This window comes from Macaca fascicularis, chromosome 12 (genome assembly GCF_037993035.2).
Source record: "Macaca fascicularis isolate 582-1 chromosome 12, T2T-MFA8v1.1".
Classification (NCBI taxonomy): domain Eukaryota; kingdom Metazoa; phylum Chordata; class Mammalia; order Primates; family Cercopithecidae; genus Macaca; species Macaca fascicularis.
Genome location: NC_088386.1, coordinates 17881191 through 17898102, shown reverse-complemented (window position 1 = coordinate 17898102; position 16912 = coordinate 17881191). Strand labels below are relative to the sequence as shown.

Here is a 16912-nt window from a genome sequence, read left to right as displayed (position 1 = left end):
ATTTTCTATTGTGTATAGCTTTATGTTCCTTATAAGTAATTTCTTCCTATGAGAAACCTGTTTCTTTTTAAAAAACCTGTTTTGTTTTCTCTTTTTTTAAAGGCTGTTTTTAAAATTCAGTTATATATATGCACATGGTTTAAAAGTCTTGGTCTACAGATCCTAACAAAAACTAGGAGTACCCTGCATGTTTCTTTCCCCGTTTTCTATTTCTAGAGATAACAACTTCAAACTCTTCTTAGTTGCTTCTTTTGCTGGTTGCCTCCTTAGCTATGTATTGCTTGGTTATATTGCAACTTCAAATTTTTTTTCAGTGTTAGGCGCTTTTTTTGTTTTCTTTTGGGAACAGGGTCTTGCTCTGTCACTCAGTGCAGTGGCTCAGTCATGGCTCACTGCAGCCTCCGCAGGCTCAGGTGATCCTCCCACCTTAGACTCCCAAGTAGCTGGGACTACAGCTATGTGCCACCACTTCCAGCTAATTTTTGTGTTTTTCGTAAAAACAGGGTTTTACCATGTTGCCCAGGCTGGTCTTGAACTCCTGGGCTGGAGCAATTCACCACCTTGGCCTCCCGAAGCGCTGGGATTATAGGAAGGAGTCACTGTGCCCAGCCCTGTGTTAGGCGTTGTCTGTCTAATTCCAGCTATGGAAGAGGAAGATTTTTTTTTTTTAATCCTCCTTCTATCATCACAGACAGAACCTTTCTATTCCCTTTTCATCTCATTTGTTACATTATAATTTCAAGTAGGTTGAAATTCAGTGCTTATGTTTTTGTGACCACAAATTTTGTTCATATCTGAGCCATGTAGTTAACCATGAAATCTTTTCCCTTCCTATAAGTAACTGTTTTCCATGAAGTTATTAATAAACTGTTTGCTTAGTGCTAAAATAATACCATTCATTCACCTCCAGATCCTCTTCATTAGTTATATAAATCTCTTCTCAGGATATTCAGATGTATAGAGTTTATTCATCAGTTTAATTTTCTGAAGTGTCTGTTACATCCCAGTCTGAACTTGCTTCTTTCTGTACTCAGTATAGAGTGGCCGTATTCCTTTAATATCATTCTAGAGATTCCCTTTCCCTCTCCCGTGTTGGATCTCTTTTTCCTGTATCCTATGTCTTTTTCACTCCTACTGTCCAGTTCTTTATTTTGGTGATCATCTGCCAATACAGTCCCTTTTAGGGTATATGAGAGAGGAAAATGTCGAGACCTTATGTGTCTGAAGTGTATTCATTTTATCTTCACGCTTGTTGATAGTTTGGTTATAGAATTCTAGATTGGAAATAATTTTCCTTCAGCATTTTGAAGCCGTTGCTTAATTGCTTTCCATTATAACATGAAGTTACTAAAAGCTGATTTATATGTATAGGACCTGTTTTTTTGTTTTTTCATCCTGTACAGATGCTTGTAGGATCTTCCCTTTGTTCCCTAGCATTTCTGGTTTTTTGTTTGTTTGTTTGTTTTTGTCTTTTTGTTTTAATCTGTAGGTTATTTCTTCAACTTTACCTACTGAGTTTTCTATTGGAGTTTTAAAATTTCTGGCAACATTTTTAATTCTCAAGAGCTTCCCCCACCCCTACTTTTGAATATTCTTTTTTAAATGCTACCGTTTTCCTATTTCATTGTTGTCTATCTTCTGGCTCTTTAAGGATATTAATCATAGGGTTATTTTTTGTTTTGTTTTTGTTTTTTAGTTTTCTTCTTTCTATAGTCTCTTCCAAGTTGCTTAGTCTGTTTCGAGTTGGTTTTTCTCTGTTTCGATTGCTATGTTTTTCCTGCTAGAGACTTTTGCAGACTAGTCATTTAAGAAGGGGACACTAGGCTGTGCGCAGTGGCTCACGCCTGTAATCCCAGCACTTTGGGTGGGTGAATCACTTGAGGTCAGGAGTTAGAGACCAGCCTGGCCAGTTAGAGACCAGCCTGGCCAATATGGCAAAATGCCGTCTCTACTAAAAATACAAAAAATTAGTTGGGCGTGGTGGCGGACGCTTGTAATTCCAGCTACTCAGGAGGCTGAGGCAGAAGAATCGCTTGAACCTGGATCGCGCCATTGCTCTCCAGCCTGGGCAACAAGAACGAAACTCCACTTCAGAAAAAAAAGGGCTTGTTGACTGTGGCCTTTTCTTTGGGGGAATGCCATATATGTGTTACTTTAGGTCTTTTTAGCTACTTTCCGGAGAAGTCTCCTGGCTGCTGGGTAACGGCTGGCAGCCAAGTGGGAAGAGACTTTGCAGGTTGCCTACCTTCACGTAAAACTCCCCTTTTAGTACTTTCTGCTGTGTATTACAGTCCTGGAAACTCTTTTCTTCAGTGTAGAGAATAGGATTCATCACTTTTTTCTTTGGATGAGGAGGCGGCATTTGTTGCTTCTTTGGAGAGGATCTAGAGCTTTAACAGCTTCTTAGAGAGACTTTCAACCCGTCCTTCTTCCTGGCCTCCTTCCACCTCAATTCAAAGCTACCCAGGTCAGCCAGTTCTTTGGGGAATGTGGAGAGGGAATTTTTGGTATAAAATAGCTTGGTTCTTGTTTTTTACTGATGACTTATTGTTTTGGAGTGTTTGCAATGTCTTGTCCATCTGCTTTCCAGCTTACCAAATTTGTTGCTGGTTTTGCTTTGCTCTCAATACTTTTATTTTTCCTTTAAAAAATTCTCAGGCCAGGTGCGGTGGCTCACGCCTGTAATCCCAGCAGTTTGGGAGGCCGAGACGGGTGAATCATGAGCTCAGGAGTTCAAGACCAGCCTGACCAACATGGTGAAACCCTGTCTCTACTAAAAATACAAAAAAAAAAAAAAAAAAAAAAATTAGCCGGGCGTGGTGGCATGTGCCTGTATTCCCAGCTGCTCAGGAGGCTGAGGCAGGAGAATCGCTTGAATCCAGGAGGCGGTGATTGCAGTGAGCGGAGATAGTGCCGCTGAACTCCAGCCTGGTGACAGAGTGAGACTCCGTCTCAAAAAAAGAAAAAGAAAAAAAATTCTCTTTACTGATAGTGTAGAGTAGTGTTTTGGAAGAGAACAAAATTAGATACATATGTTTATTCACCATGTTTTCTCAAAATAGACCTGATTTTTGTATTTTATAAAGTGTGTCATACACACTTTTTTTTTTTTTTTGGTGATTTTAGATGGATACTTCTGTGTCCTAGTTCCTCTGTCATTTGAAGGATTCACTTGGTTTTTTGTTTCAACTAGATGAAAGTGTAGGCATCTGAACTGTCCAGTACTTCAGCGCTGAGGATAAAATGTATGAAAGAATAAGGAAATTTATTTTTGTAGTTCTGTAAGTTCATCACAAATACTAGAAATAGCTGTTTTTAGAAGAAGTGGGTTTGGCATTTGGATTTTGTTTTTAAAAGGAAATTTTTTGTTTTTTTTTTTTTTAAGAAAATCATCCTAAGGTTTTAAAACTTGTGTAATAAGTTTCCAGGTATAGGAAATATTTGGACTACTGTGTTTATTTGGGTATATTTGCTACTTCCTGTATTTTTTGGAGAAGGGTAAAGATATTCTTTCCTTGATAGTCTCTTCTAATTTTCTCAGCATCAGTAGTCTTAAGACTTGACCAGGGAGCAGTTAGAGGCAGAACTGACTATTTTGCTGACAGTAAAAGAAAAGGCCTGAAAAATAGTATGAGAGACCCTAGGTTGAATCTGTTAGTATTAAAGCATTGAATACTCTTAACAATTTATTATCACTTTTAAAATTTGTTAATTCTTTTTCTTCTTCATTTATGTACTAAATAGTCATCGCTTACTGCTTTACTCTATATTTTACCAGTTCTCACTTGGGGTTCTGTTGTCCAGTAGTTCCTATACTTTTTTCAAATATATACTCAAGTCAGACTTCATTTTTTAAAAAAATAAATTAGCATTTCTGTATGTGGATCTAGGGTATGTTAATATTTAAAGGTTCTGTATTTTTCTTCTGTGCATTCTTTTTTTGTTTGTTTGAGATGGAGTCTTGCTCTGTGACCCAGCTGGAGTGGAGTGGCGCGATCTTGGCTCACTGCAACCTCCGCCTCCTGGGTTCAAGTGATTCTCCTGCCTAAGCGTCCCAAGTAGCTGGGATTACTGCGTCTGGCCTCTTCTGTGCGTTCTTGATTAAAAACTACTATAAAAAGGGCACAGGGCCTGGCGCGGCGGCTCACGCCTGTAATCCCAGCACTTTGGGAGGCTGAGGTGGGTGGATCACGAGGTCAGGAGATCGAGATCAGCCTGGCCAAAATGGTAAAATCCCATCTCTACTAAAAATACAAAAATTAGTTGGACATGATGGCGGGCACCTATAATCCAAGGTAGTCGGGAAACTGAGGCAGGAGAATCGCTTGAACATGGGAGGCGGAGGTTGCAGTGAGCCGAGATGGTGCCACTGCTCTCCAACCTGGGTGACAGAGCGAGACTCCATCTTAAACAAAAAAAAGAAAAAAAAAGGGAGGGGGGCACAGAGATATAGCACAGTACTGAATAATCTTATTTTTTCCTTTTACTTGAGCATGGTATAGCAGATAAACTATCTTACAGGTAGGAAAAGGACTATGGGAAGGTTAACGTGTGTGTGTGTTACTGTTTTAGGCAAATACTGAAGAGTACAGCCGACAAAGGACGATGTAAAAATTTACAAGTTCTGTGTTAGCAATTTGATAACACTTTTAAAAATGAGTATTATGGAACACATTTTTGTCAGGTCGTTAATATTCTCTGTACAGATTTTGGAGAAGTAAATCTTTTCTTTATAGTTAGAGCAAATGATAGGTTCTCAGGTTAAAGTGTCACTTTGGGATCATAAAAATACAGTGTTTTGAGAACTGAAGGCTCTTTAGAAGATTTCACAGTCTGAAACTGAAAATGGTTGTTGAAGATCATGGACGTGTTCATGGAAAATAAAATTTTTAGGATTCTGATTCTGCTGCTCACTACACTTAATCAGTAACTAAGTCATTTTCTGCCAGCACATGAGCTTGTCTTTAAATTACTTATAGAGCCAGCTGAGTTGAGCTCTATTCTGTTTTCCTTGACAGATAAAATTTACCCTAGTCTGTAGGTTGGGTTCTAAAGGCTGAATATCAGCCACATTTTCATACCCAGTGTGTATTCCTCTTAGAGTTCCTTATGTACACTCCTCAGCATGCTTCAAAAAGACAGATTTTGACTGCCAGGTTCTTTTCTTTTATTATAATAAAGGTCAGTAGAATCTTTCTTAGTGATGTTTTACATGATCTAAATTAAAAGATTTTGTATTAGTATGTGTCACTTCGATAACATTAAATCTCTTTTCATTGTATGCACAACCTGTAAATAATTTAAAACTAATCTTAAAAACTGGAAAAAGGCTGGGCATGGTGGCTCACACCTATAATCCCAGAACTTGGGGAGGCCGAGGCAGGCGGATCAGTTGAGGTCAGGAGTTCAAGATCAGCCTGGCCAACATGGCAAAACTCTGTCTCTACTAAAAATACAAAAATTAGCCGGGCATGGTGGCGGGCGCCTGTAATCCCAGCTATTTGGGAGGCTGAGGTAGGAGAATTGCTTGAACCCGGGAGGCAGAGGTTGCAGTGAGCAAAGATTGCGCCGCTGCACTCCAGCCTGGGTGACAGAGCGAGACTCAGTTTCAAAAAAAAAAAAACCTGGAAAAAAATTGACACATGCCTACTAATTATCAACACAGTTACAGACTCAGTTTAATAAATAAAGGAATATTGTCTCTCAATTAGTACAACCTAATTATAAAAATGAGTAGCTGAGGAGATAAACAGTACTTGTTTGTTTTTGACTAATTAGAGCTAGATTTTGATTATTTATTTAGAGACAGAGTCTCTCTCTGTCCCCCAGGCTGGAGTGCAGTGGTGTGATGATAACTCGGTGTAACCTTGAACTCGTAGGTCAAGCAGTCCTCCTTCCTCAGCCTCTCAAGTAGCTGGAACTACAGGTGTGTGCCACCGTGCCTAGCTAGTTTTTAATTTTTTTTGTAGAGACAGTTTCACTATGTTGCCCAGGCTAGTGTCAAACTCTGGGCCTCAAGCAATCATCCTACCTTGACCTCCCAAAGCACTGGGATTATAGGTGTGAGTCTCCATGTCCAGCATCAAGTTATTGTTGTTTTTTTTAAGTTTTTAAAAAAGTGTGTCTTTCTTTAGTGCCAGCTGTTTGGAAATAGTAAGTTTATTTTGACTGTGGTATATCATCGTTTGAATATACAGCTGATGTTATTCAAAGTAGATGTGCCAAAAAGTTCTTGAGAGCACTGAATTAGTGAACACTAAGCTGTTGCTCCTAGGGGAAATACAGTGTTAGGTTTCTTTGAGCCTCTGGTAACATTTTTGTTATCCCATTAATGTATACCCTTGTTTCATGTATGTTTCTTTTTAAAGGCACTGCATTTAGTATATTATTTTAGTATATTCATTTATATTCAATAGCACTAGAACACATGTCTGAGCAAAGCTATCTAACTTGGCTTTTTCTCTGTAAGACACGTCACAGCTTCCTTGTGTTTAGTAGCCAGCACTTCAGCAGTATGCTTGGGGGCCATTTTAAATAATGAAATCACTAACAAAAATATGAAAACTGTGTCACTAAATAGAACTGTGAAAAGGATACTTGTTTATAGTATGAGAGCTGAAACTAGAAAGCAGAGTATCATCTTGTTCAACCTCAACTGGGAATGTGCACATCAGTGGACTCAAATTTTTGTTGCTCTGCACATGTGCATGTCCATGAATAACCATATTTTGATTTGGGGGTTATAAATATGTTTTAGCGAGCAGGTAAATTCACAGATACGGAATCATGAATAATGAGTTTAGACTACGTTTATTTATTTCATCCCCTGTTGATGGACTTACAGGTTTTTCCTCTTAGAAACAAGGCTATAGTAAATATGCATATGTGACAGCATACATGTTTGAGGAGTTTCTTCAGGGTTTGTCCTAAGAAGTGGAGTTACTAGTATGTGCATTTATAATTTTGTTAGCTATTTGTATTAGTCTGTTTTCATACTGCTGATAAAGACATACCTGAGACTGGGCAATTTATAAAAGAAAGAGGTTTAATTGGACTTACGGTTCCAGTGGCTGGGGAAACTGCACAATCATGGCAGAAAGCAAGGAGGAGCAAGTCCTGTCTTACATGATGGCAGCAGGCAAAGAGAGAATGAGGAAGACGCAAAAGCAGAAGCCCCTGATGAAACCATCATATCTTGTGCAACTTATTCACTCCACAAGAATAATATGGGGGAAACCACCCTCAAGATTCAGTTATCTCCCACCAGGTCCCTCCCACAACACATGGAAATTATGGGAGTACAATTAAAGATGAGATTTGGGTGGGGACACACAGCCAGACCATGTCACTATTTTATTGTTGCCAAATTATTCTCCAGAGTGGTTACATCAGTGTATACTCTCACAAGCATTATATGAAAGTTTCCATTTACCCAGATTTTTGCCAGCTCATAGTATATGTATGACTTTACATGTTTGCTATTCTGATAGTTATAAAATGGTATCTATCATCATAATTTTGAGTTTTCTGATTTCAGTGTCTTCAATTTGAATCTGTTAGAGACTAGTATTAATAGTTTCTAAAAGGCCTTTTGTTTTTGAACTGAAGACTTTAACCTTTTATTGTGATATTTGTCAGTAGTGATATGATCTCTATTATATATCCAACTTATTTTTCAGTTTGCTAATCCAGACTTTACACAGCCTATCTCAGAAGTTGTAGATGAAGTAATTCAGAATTGTCCTATTGATGTCAGGCGTCCTCTCTACAAGGTATTTATAGCAAAATTGTTATTCAAGGTCTAACTTAAAAAAAACTTTGATGTAGTCTGTCCATTTTTTGATATTAAACACCTCTCATAAAAAGGATATAATAGCATTTCAGTACTGTATACCTTTAAACTTTTCTTTTTAAATATTTATATTTATTTTCTCTCCACTAGAATATTGTCCTCTCTGGAGGTTCAACCATGTTCAGGGACTTTGGACGTCGCTTGCAAAGAGATTTAAAAAGAACTGTAGATGCCCGGCTGAAATTAAGTGAGGAATTGAGTGGCGGTAGATTGAAGGTTGGTTTTTTTGATTATTGGTGAGAAGGTTGAGGGTGCCTTCCTTCATTGGGATGAGAAATATTTGCCAACATTCCCTCTGATTTAGGAAAATAAGAGGAACCTGTCAGGTATTCTAATGGAAATGGTTAATGTTACAGATTTATGTCTATGATATTCTGGATCATTTGATTCTTTTAGGATATTGTCTGTATTTCTGGAAAATAATTCTTAGTAATATCTGTGGAAAGACCTTTTTTTTCTATACCTCTCTCATAGATAATTAATATAGTAGATTTCTTTGGATACACCAACAATAAAATTAATTTTGGATCCACAAAATTTTATGTACTATAGAAGGACAACGAAGCTGAGTTGAGATTGACACCATTGTTGAGTAGTCAAGCCTGCTCTCAAAAGCTGACTTTAGCTACCACATAGCAACCTCAAAGTGTGCAATCAAATTGGTGGTTTAGCAAAGTAACTTTTGTATTACATGTCCTGGACCTTTAGGCTTGAGGTAAAAAAAATCAAAATTAATTTAAAATTCTCAGATGTCTTCTTTCTATATTTAGAGATAGATTTTTCATTTTTTTTCATCCTTGTTAAATATTGAAGCAGAACATTGATTTAGAGGATAAGTTGCTAAATAAAATACCTTCTGCTTGGAAAATTACCAAGAATGAGCACTTTATCTGAGACTTCCACAATCATTCAGAATTACTTAAAAGTAAAGCACAACTCTGTAGGGTTTGCTGATTGTTGAGAAATTGCATGATGGCTGACTCTTTTCAGCACCTATATTTTGATTATCTTGAGTAAACCTAGCCATAGGAATGCAGTAAAAAGTGTGTGTTTTGGGTAGAAGGCAAAATATTGAACTCTGTCTCTATAACGTCATGACTTCATACTTAAGGAAGTCTACTCAGTAAACTTTTAAAATGTTGCCTTTGCTTTTGCATCCCCTTCCCAACCAACCAAACCACCAGCCCACCCACCCATTCATCCATTCATCTGTCCATCCATCTACTCTCCTTATCCACATACCTATCTACCCTACCTCCTACCTAAAAAAGAAGTCATTGGGTTTTGCAAGTATAATTTTAAATTCTCTGTACTGAGAATCCTACTAATCACATTGATTATGTGAATGAACGTAGTGCATATTCCAGTTTTTTTGTTAGAATGCTTAAGAGATTGACATTGATTGTCCTAATGGTGTGGTTATGGATGTATTAAGTAGCCATTTAGCTTTTAATAACTCATTACAGATATATAAGTAAAAAACAATGCTGTATGTTTTTGAGTACAGTATTTTAATAAAGTAAGATCATTTAACATTTTTAAACTCTTTTTACACTTGTAAATAAGAAATAAATTTACCCAGTGATCAGTACTGTATCCACATATCGAAAGAAACAGGTTGGGTATCCCTTTTTTGAATTGCTTTGTACCAGAAGTGTTTCAGGTTTTGAGTTTTTCTGGATTTTGGAGTATTTGCATTATATACTGGTTCAATATCCTTAATCCAAAAATCTGAAATCGGGAGCATTTCCTTTGAGCATCATATTGGTGCTCAAAAAGTTTTTGGATCTTGGAGCATTTTGGATTTTCAGATTTGGGATGCTCATCATGTATATGAAAAACCTTGTGTTCTGGAGGACTGCCTTCTTCACCTTAATTTTTCTTGCTAGTAACTTTTATAGGTCTTAATAGCATGTGTTTATATATCTATCTATCTCTGGCTTCATTCTCCTTCAGTCTGTAATTTTTAATGGCAACCAAACAGCTTTGAAAAAAGCCATATCATTCTGTTACTATAAATATGTGTGTGTACACACACACACACACACACACACACACACACACACACACACACTGAATTGTAGATATGATGGTTCATTATCCCCAGTCATTTTAGTATATTTCTAAAATCAGGAACATATTACAGTTGTCAAAATCATGAACATAACCTTGATCATCCAGTGTTATCTAGTTACAGAACTGATTCTAATTTTACCAGTTGTTTCACTAATGTCCCTTATAACAAAAGGAAAACCAAATACCTTTTTTTTCCCCTTATCCAGGATCCAGTCAAGGATTGCATGTTTCATTTACTTACTGTGTTGCTTCAGTCTGTTACATACTCAATGTTTTTTGTCTTTCTTGAATGAATGTAACATTTTTGAAGAGTACAGTCATTTATTTTGTAGCATATCCTTCAGCTTGGGTTTGTTTAATATTTCTTCTTGACTAGGTTCAGATTATGTAGTTTTGGTAGTGATGCCACAGAATTGAAGTTGTATCATTTTTAGTGCATTGTATCAGTAGACACATGATAGAATTTGTCCTGTGTGTGGATTTTGAGCATTTGGTTGAAGTTGTGTCTGCCAGGTTTCTTCACTATAAAGTTATTTTGTTTTCCTTTATATTTAATAAGAATCTTATGAGGAGACACCTTCAGACTATCCTGTTGCTCATTAAAGTTTCAATCACTAGTTTTTAGCATCCATTGTGATTCTTTCCTAAAACAGTTATTGCTGTAGTAGTCGCTAAATGGCATTTTGCAAATTCCATCATTCGTTGTATGTTTTTAAGTCTTGTTTTACTATAAGGAAGAGTTTTCCCTTCTCCCACATTCATTTATTCTTTTAGTAATATCTGTATGAACTCCTGATTTCTCATTTTGTGGTCTGTATCTTTAATATCACTGTGATATCATAATACCAGTAATACCACTCATCATTAATTTTAATGCCACTTTTTTTTTTTTTTTTTTTTTTTTTTTTCCAGATTTGACCAGTGGGAGTTATTCAAATGGCTCTTAGATTTTTTTTTTTTTTTTGGATGTAGCCACATCTTTTTTTTGCCTACCTCTGTACTTCCTGGCATAGCAAGGTGTTTCAGGCTGATCTTGTACTTTCTCTTTCTGGCCCTGGAATCAGCCTTTTTCCCCCCTTTTCTTTCTTCAAGACATCTTTGTCTTGTTCCTTTTAGTGGAGAACATTGCTAAGAAACCAAGCTTTGTGCTCATTACTACTGGGGTATCATGGAGTCTAGGACTTCTCAGTGATTAGAGTTAGGGGTGTGTGTGTGTGTCTCTACCTCTATATCTAATTCTCTACGTAAATTAAAAACCATGAATTTTTGCGGATGTCTCCAGTTGTAGAGGGTTCACTCTAGTTTTCTGCCCTTCAGTATTGTAATGCCCTTCTGTGACAGTGAGAAGCCTGGCTCCTGTTATCTATATAATATATTTATGTTTTTGCTTAATCCCAGAATATGTATATAATAGTTTCAGAATTGTTAATCCATACTGTGAAAAATAGACCCAAAACTAGAGTTCAGTATTTGCTTATATTTTATCTTTAGCCTGAAGGCTTATAAGATGCAAAATACTGTGTTCACAAGTTGCTTGAGTTAGTCCCTTTCCTCACCTTAGTATGCTTATGTTTGAAAAAAGTACAATTAGTTTAATTTGCTTTTGCTGTACTTTGTTTTGCCCCAACCTCCCTTTCTTTTAAGATATTATTTTTAAATATGTAAAACACTCACGTTTAGGTTCTTCAAGTCAGAACTGTATAAAACGTGTACTCATTGATGTTTTCCTTCCATTTATTCTGCTCTGTTCCCTCCCAGTCTCTTCCACAGTGTTCCCAACCCCTTCTCTCTGAGACAGCCAGTCTCAGTTGTTTCTGGTTTGTAAGATACCACTCTAATTTAGTACAAATAGTATTTTTGTATATGTACATTTAAGGTTAAATGACACAGAAATTGTTATTTCAATTTACTATGAAGATGATCTTACTATGTCTTTCTTAGCCAAAACCTATTGATGTACAAGTCATTACACACCACATGCAGCGATACGCAGTTTGGTTTGGAGGATCAATGCTGGCTTCCACGGTGAGTGTGATGAAGCTTACTTTTATTTTATTTTATCATTACTGTTTTCTTATTTTATTTATTTATTTATTTATTTTTGAGATGGAGTTTCGCTCTTGTCACCCAGGCTGGAGTGCAATGGCATGATCTTGGCCCACTGCAACCTCCGCCTCCTGGGTTCAAGTGATTGTCCTGTCTCAGCCTCCCAAGTAGCTGGCACTACAGGCGTGTGCCACCACACCTGGCTAATTTTGCATTTTTAGTAGAAACTGGGTTTCACCATGTTGGCTAGGTTACTCTCGAACTCCTGACCTTGGGTGATCCACCCATCTCGGCCTCCCAAATCATTGGGATTACAGGCGTGAGCCACTGCTCCCGGCCTTTATTATTATTTTTTATTGAGATGAGGTCTTACTATGTGCCCAGGCTGGTCTCAAACTCCTGGGCTCAAGTGATCGTCCCACCTCAACCTCCCAAAGAGCGCTGAGTTTATAGGTGTGAGCTGCTGCGCCTGGCTGAAGCTTATGTTTAAATTTATAAATACTTTTTAAGATAGAAGAGTCTATCTGTACTTAGTGAAGAACAAAGCAAATTCCTTTAAATTTTATCTAAAAATAATAGGAAACTTTGTCTATATGTATTTGTAGTATTTTAAAAATTGGAAGTAATTTAAATTTAATTGGAAGTCATTTTAATTTATTTTTTTTTTTTTTAAGCTTGCTAGCCATTGTTTTAGAGTGACCATTTTATACTATGTTTTAAAGTTTATCTGTAGGGAAAGTTCTATTAAAGCTGGTAATTTAGTCATCAGAAGGTCCTTGTTTGTTCTATTTAAGTATTTAAAAACATTAAGGTAAAAGTTAAGTTTCATTGCATAGAAAGTATGATGTTCTCCACTGAGTAAAGGGAATTATTCTAAATCCTGTCCCCAAATTAAAATGTCTTTAAAGCCCCCTTAAAAGGTATTCTAGTGTTCTAATACCATTAACCTAGGAAGTATTGGTGTTTTGTTCTGGTAGTGCATGGAATATTAAAATGAAGGAGCTTTTATCTGAATTATTGAATAACTGTACAACTTTGGATTTAAAACCATTTCCAAAATAGGAGGTGAAAGTTATTTTCTTCCTCAATTTTAGTCTTCTTCAGTTGGGCCTTATAACCTAGTTGAGTTTGTGACTTTGCCTTGAGAAATGAGGTAACACAGCATGGAACAGTCTATCTTTTCCAGACCTTGAGTGAGGAAGGCAAATGATCTAGACATTTCTTAGAACTAGACGAAAAATGATCATAGCATGACTAGGAGTAGTTTATCTGTAGTTAGGTGAATGCTGCTTCTTTACATTATTGGTGCAATGAAAGTGTGGGAAAGTCTCAACAGAAGAGACTAGGCATTTGAGAACCTTCCATTCTTCAAAATTTCAGAATCCTCGCGGCAGGTGTGTGAGACAAGGATAGGGGGACAGGAGTTAATTGCTCTTTTGGAGTTCCGATAAAGATTTATAGCTGGTTGTAAGTCATGGCTGCTAGAATTTCTAAGCTTTCATGCCATGAATGGACTAATAATAAACATTTTAGACTTAACATCTATTTTAAAGCATCACTCTTAAAATTTATTTCAGTATACTTTGAAGATGGTAGATTTTTGACCTTTATAAAAATACACATTTTTTGTTTTCAGCCTGAGTTCTACCAAGTATGCCACACCAAAAAGGACTATGAAGAAATTGGACCTAGCATTTGTCGTCACAATCCAGTGTTTGGAGTCATGTCGTAAAATTGACTTCATAGTTATTGGGGTTAGGGAGGTGGGGAAGAGATAATCTTTCTGATTACCTGTTTTGTCTGGATGGCTGGTTTTGAGGTTTTAAACCTGACTTGAAATAGTAACACCAAACATGATTATACAGGAATATTTTAATAAGTGTATCAACATGCAGATGTAGAAGAGAGCGAAAGTGATTGTGTTTTTCTTTAGATTGAATATTTGAATCTTATGTGTTACAAAAAGAAGTGGGTTTTAGTTCTTTCTGTGCCCTGATATTTTGTATATTAATGAATTATCCAAGATTTGATGGGATTTATCAGTGTGTAGATAGCTCTATAATGCTTGAATTGTACACTTCTAAGTGTGCAGTGCAAGAGCTTGTTTATATTTCATACTTTTTATACTTTGAGGAAAAAAAGTCAAAGAAAAATTGTATTTGAGGGAAAAAACCATGACCAAGTAAAGGATAAATTCAAAAAATAGCCTCATGAGACTTGGCATACACACTCATGGGATTCCAGTTATTATGGAGTGCTTCCATCCCTCTCCACCCCTTCCCCCGAAAAGGTTTTCTTTGCAAGTGCTTTTGGAACTAAGAGCTAGTATCTTGGATTAACTGATGCCTGCTAGTGCTTTCTGATTACTTGCATTCTGTTTCTTGCTTTAAAAGAAGAGTAAAGACAAGAGTGTTGGACCAGTATTGCAGTTCTGTAGTGTTGTTTCTTATAAAAAAACAAAACAACAACAATAATTTATCAAAATTGGCATATTTAAAGCCTAACAACATTCTAATAAAGGCACAAATTTCTTTTTAATACTTGTTTCAGGCTCTTTAATCTCTTTATAAGTTAACTAATAAATCTATTTTCTTCAAACTTCTGCAATAGTTCTTTAAAATCACAACAGTTGTTAGCAAGCTGACTTTTTTAATGTGCTCAATACAAATACTTGTGAACTTTTAATATGTTGAGTGCTTTCATTTTGATAACTGGATCTCCATTTGATATTTTCATTTGTATAACTCATTTGCAGTCTGAAAATTTTTTTTAGTGCCAGTCCCTGAACATACCATTGAAAATTAATTTTCTTTGCATTTTAAAATATCTGGATTATGAAGAAAAAGTGATGAAAATAAATTAAAACTGAATTACCTTTTCTAATGTTTTTTTTTTTTTTTTAAAGTAATGTAATTCTACTTTGTTTTTATGTATGTGATATGATATCTGTTTCTGTTGAGATTTGGGAGTTATTGAAATCTCTGTAATGTGTATGGTGGAAAATTTCTTGTGACCTTAAAATTTTACCAGTTATTTATAGAAAGATAAAATGGGAAATGTTTCATAGGCTTTTTACTAGCAATTGTCAGTGAACACTTGAACTCCATTATTCATGAAAATAACACGTTAGGATTAGAATACTTCTATTCAAAAGTGAAATAATATAAAGTGTTTAATTTTTTGTTTTTACTATGAAGATAGAATTGGGGAGTAAACTTCAGTTTTTGTTTAGAGTGGATCTGAATATTTAAAATCCTATAATCATTTTTGTGAATCTTCCTTCTTTGAGTATGGAATTGTAAAAGACAAACTATATATCCTATAGTAGTATCATCGTCAGTATCAAAGGTCCCCCTTTTTTTTTTAACTGGAAAAAGTATTCCACAAACATTATAAAAATACTATTCAAACAGTACCAAAGAGTAGATTAGCAAAAGTAAGTTTTTTTTCCCTAGCCTGTCTCATTTTTACATCATTACACAGACTATTTGGAATGTCTTAGATGTCCTTGTATTGTAATTTTCTGTGTAGATAGAAATAAATGTAGCTTTCTTATTTTACACAAATAGGAACTTACTGTATATACTGTTCTGCACTTTGCTTTATTAAAGATCTTTTGATAAAGAACTATATTGATAAGCAGTAAAGATGTCTTGCTGCTGGCCCAATAAAATATTGTTCGCATCGTCATAAATGTCTTTTCCACCGGCGATGGTTGGGTAGTAAGTGAATAAGCTAGGAAGACATGTGTATAAAGCTGTTTGATGACAATCTCAGGCATATTTATACAGAGATGTTCTTAACTGTTTGCTACAAAAACGTGAAGGTCAAAAACTTTCTTTAAGCTTACACTTATTTGGGGAGACAAAACTCCAGCCTTTCTTGTGTATTTCCTGATACCCCTTTTGCTCTACTTTTGGAGGAGTGAACCCTAATAGGATGGTAACAGCATTCTTGTTTCTTTATATCTCTCTCCTGTGATTGTATATTGTTTTTTCAACTTAAAGCAACTTCAGTTGGAAATATGTAGAGGTTGACCAAGGTGAACTAAAAAGTCTGTAACACTGATTAGTTATCAAGCAACATGAGCACGGTACATTGGAAAAGCACCAACTGAAGCCAGTGATTGAATTTTTAATTCTGTTTCTGATAATTGATGATATAGCTCCTTGAAATTTGTTTTTTGTTAAAACTTGGAAAATATATTTTTATTATTTTGGACAAAGTATTTGAACTCTCTGGACCTTAATTCCATTTATATATCAGGTAAAGGCATTATGCTGGATTATCCTGCAATTTCTTTGAGTTGTTAGAATATAATGTAGCTTAATAATAGCAATATTAGTAGTGTAGTAGATTCTGACTGCAAAACCTAGCCTTTTCTGTTGATTCATTTGTAGTAGTTAAAGGTGTTATCTGATTTATCCTTTTTAATAGGCAGTGCTTTGATCAAGTGGGAAATAGTAATGGACAAATAAAATCAATGGTCATTATCTTAACTTGATGCCTGCTTTTCAAAAAGTGAGCAATTTTCACGTCTTAACCCTTAGACATTAATTCATGGCACCTACTATAAGTACTCACCCTCTTACCTATCTTCTTTTCTGTAAGAGATAAAGTGGTTATTCAGAACCCCCAATACAATTTTTTGCTTTATATTCACAGCTACTTAAAGATCAAAATAACTATTCTTGCAGATATTTCTAGGAATATATTTAGAAATAATATGAAATACAGGGATAATAGGCCAATTATGATCTTTATTCTTAATTTCTACAGAAAAATACTGGAGAATATATTTATAGAAACTTCTTTCAGATACTAGAATGTTTATAAAATTATTGAGGAGATTATTTGTGTTGTAAAAGACTTATTTGTACCATAAAGAATGTTTTTGTTCCCTTCATTCTGGGCTAATCTGTCAGTAGTGAAGTCCAG

At 35.7% G+C, this 16912-nt stretch overlaps 1 protein-coding gene across 1 annotated transcript in view; it reads left to right on the top strand.

The window, feature by feature from the left end:
• Positions 1 to 14852, top strand: part of ACTR3 (actin related protein 3) — a 68692-nt gene extending 53840 nt beyond the window's left edge. The window contains exons 9-12 of the mRNA XM_005572970.5: positions 7680 to 7772; positions 7943 to 8068; positions 11870 to 11953; positions 13611 to 14852. Coding sequence (XP_005573027.1) covers positions 7680 to 7772; positions 7943 to 8068; positions 11870 to 11953; positions 13611 to 13706 — 399 coding nt within the window. The 3' untranslated portion in view covers positions 13707 to 14852. The remainder of the gene's footprint in view (positions 1 to 7679; positions 7773 to 7942; positions 8069 to 11869; positions 11954 to 13610) is intronic.
• The last annotated feature ends 2060 nt before the right edge of the window (positions 14853 to 16912 follow it).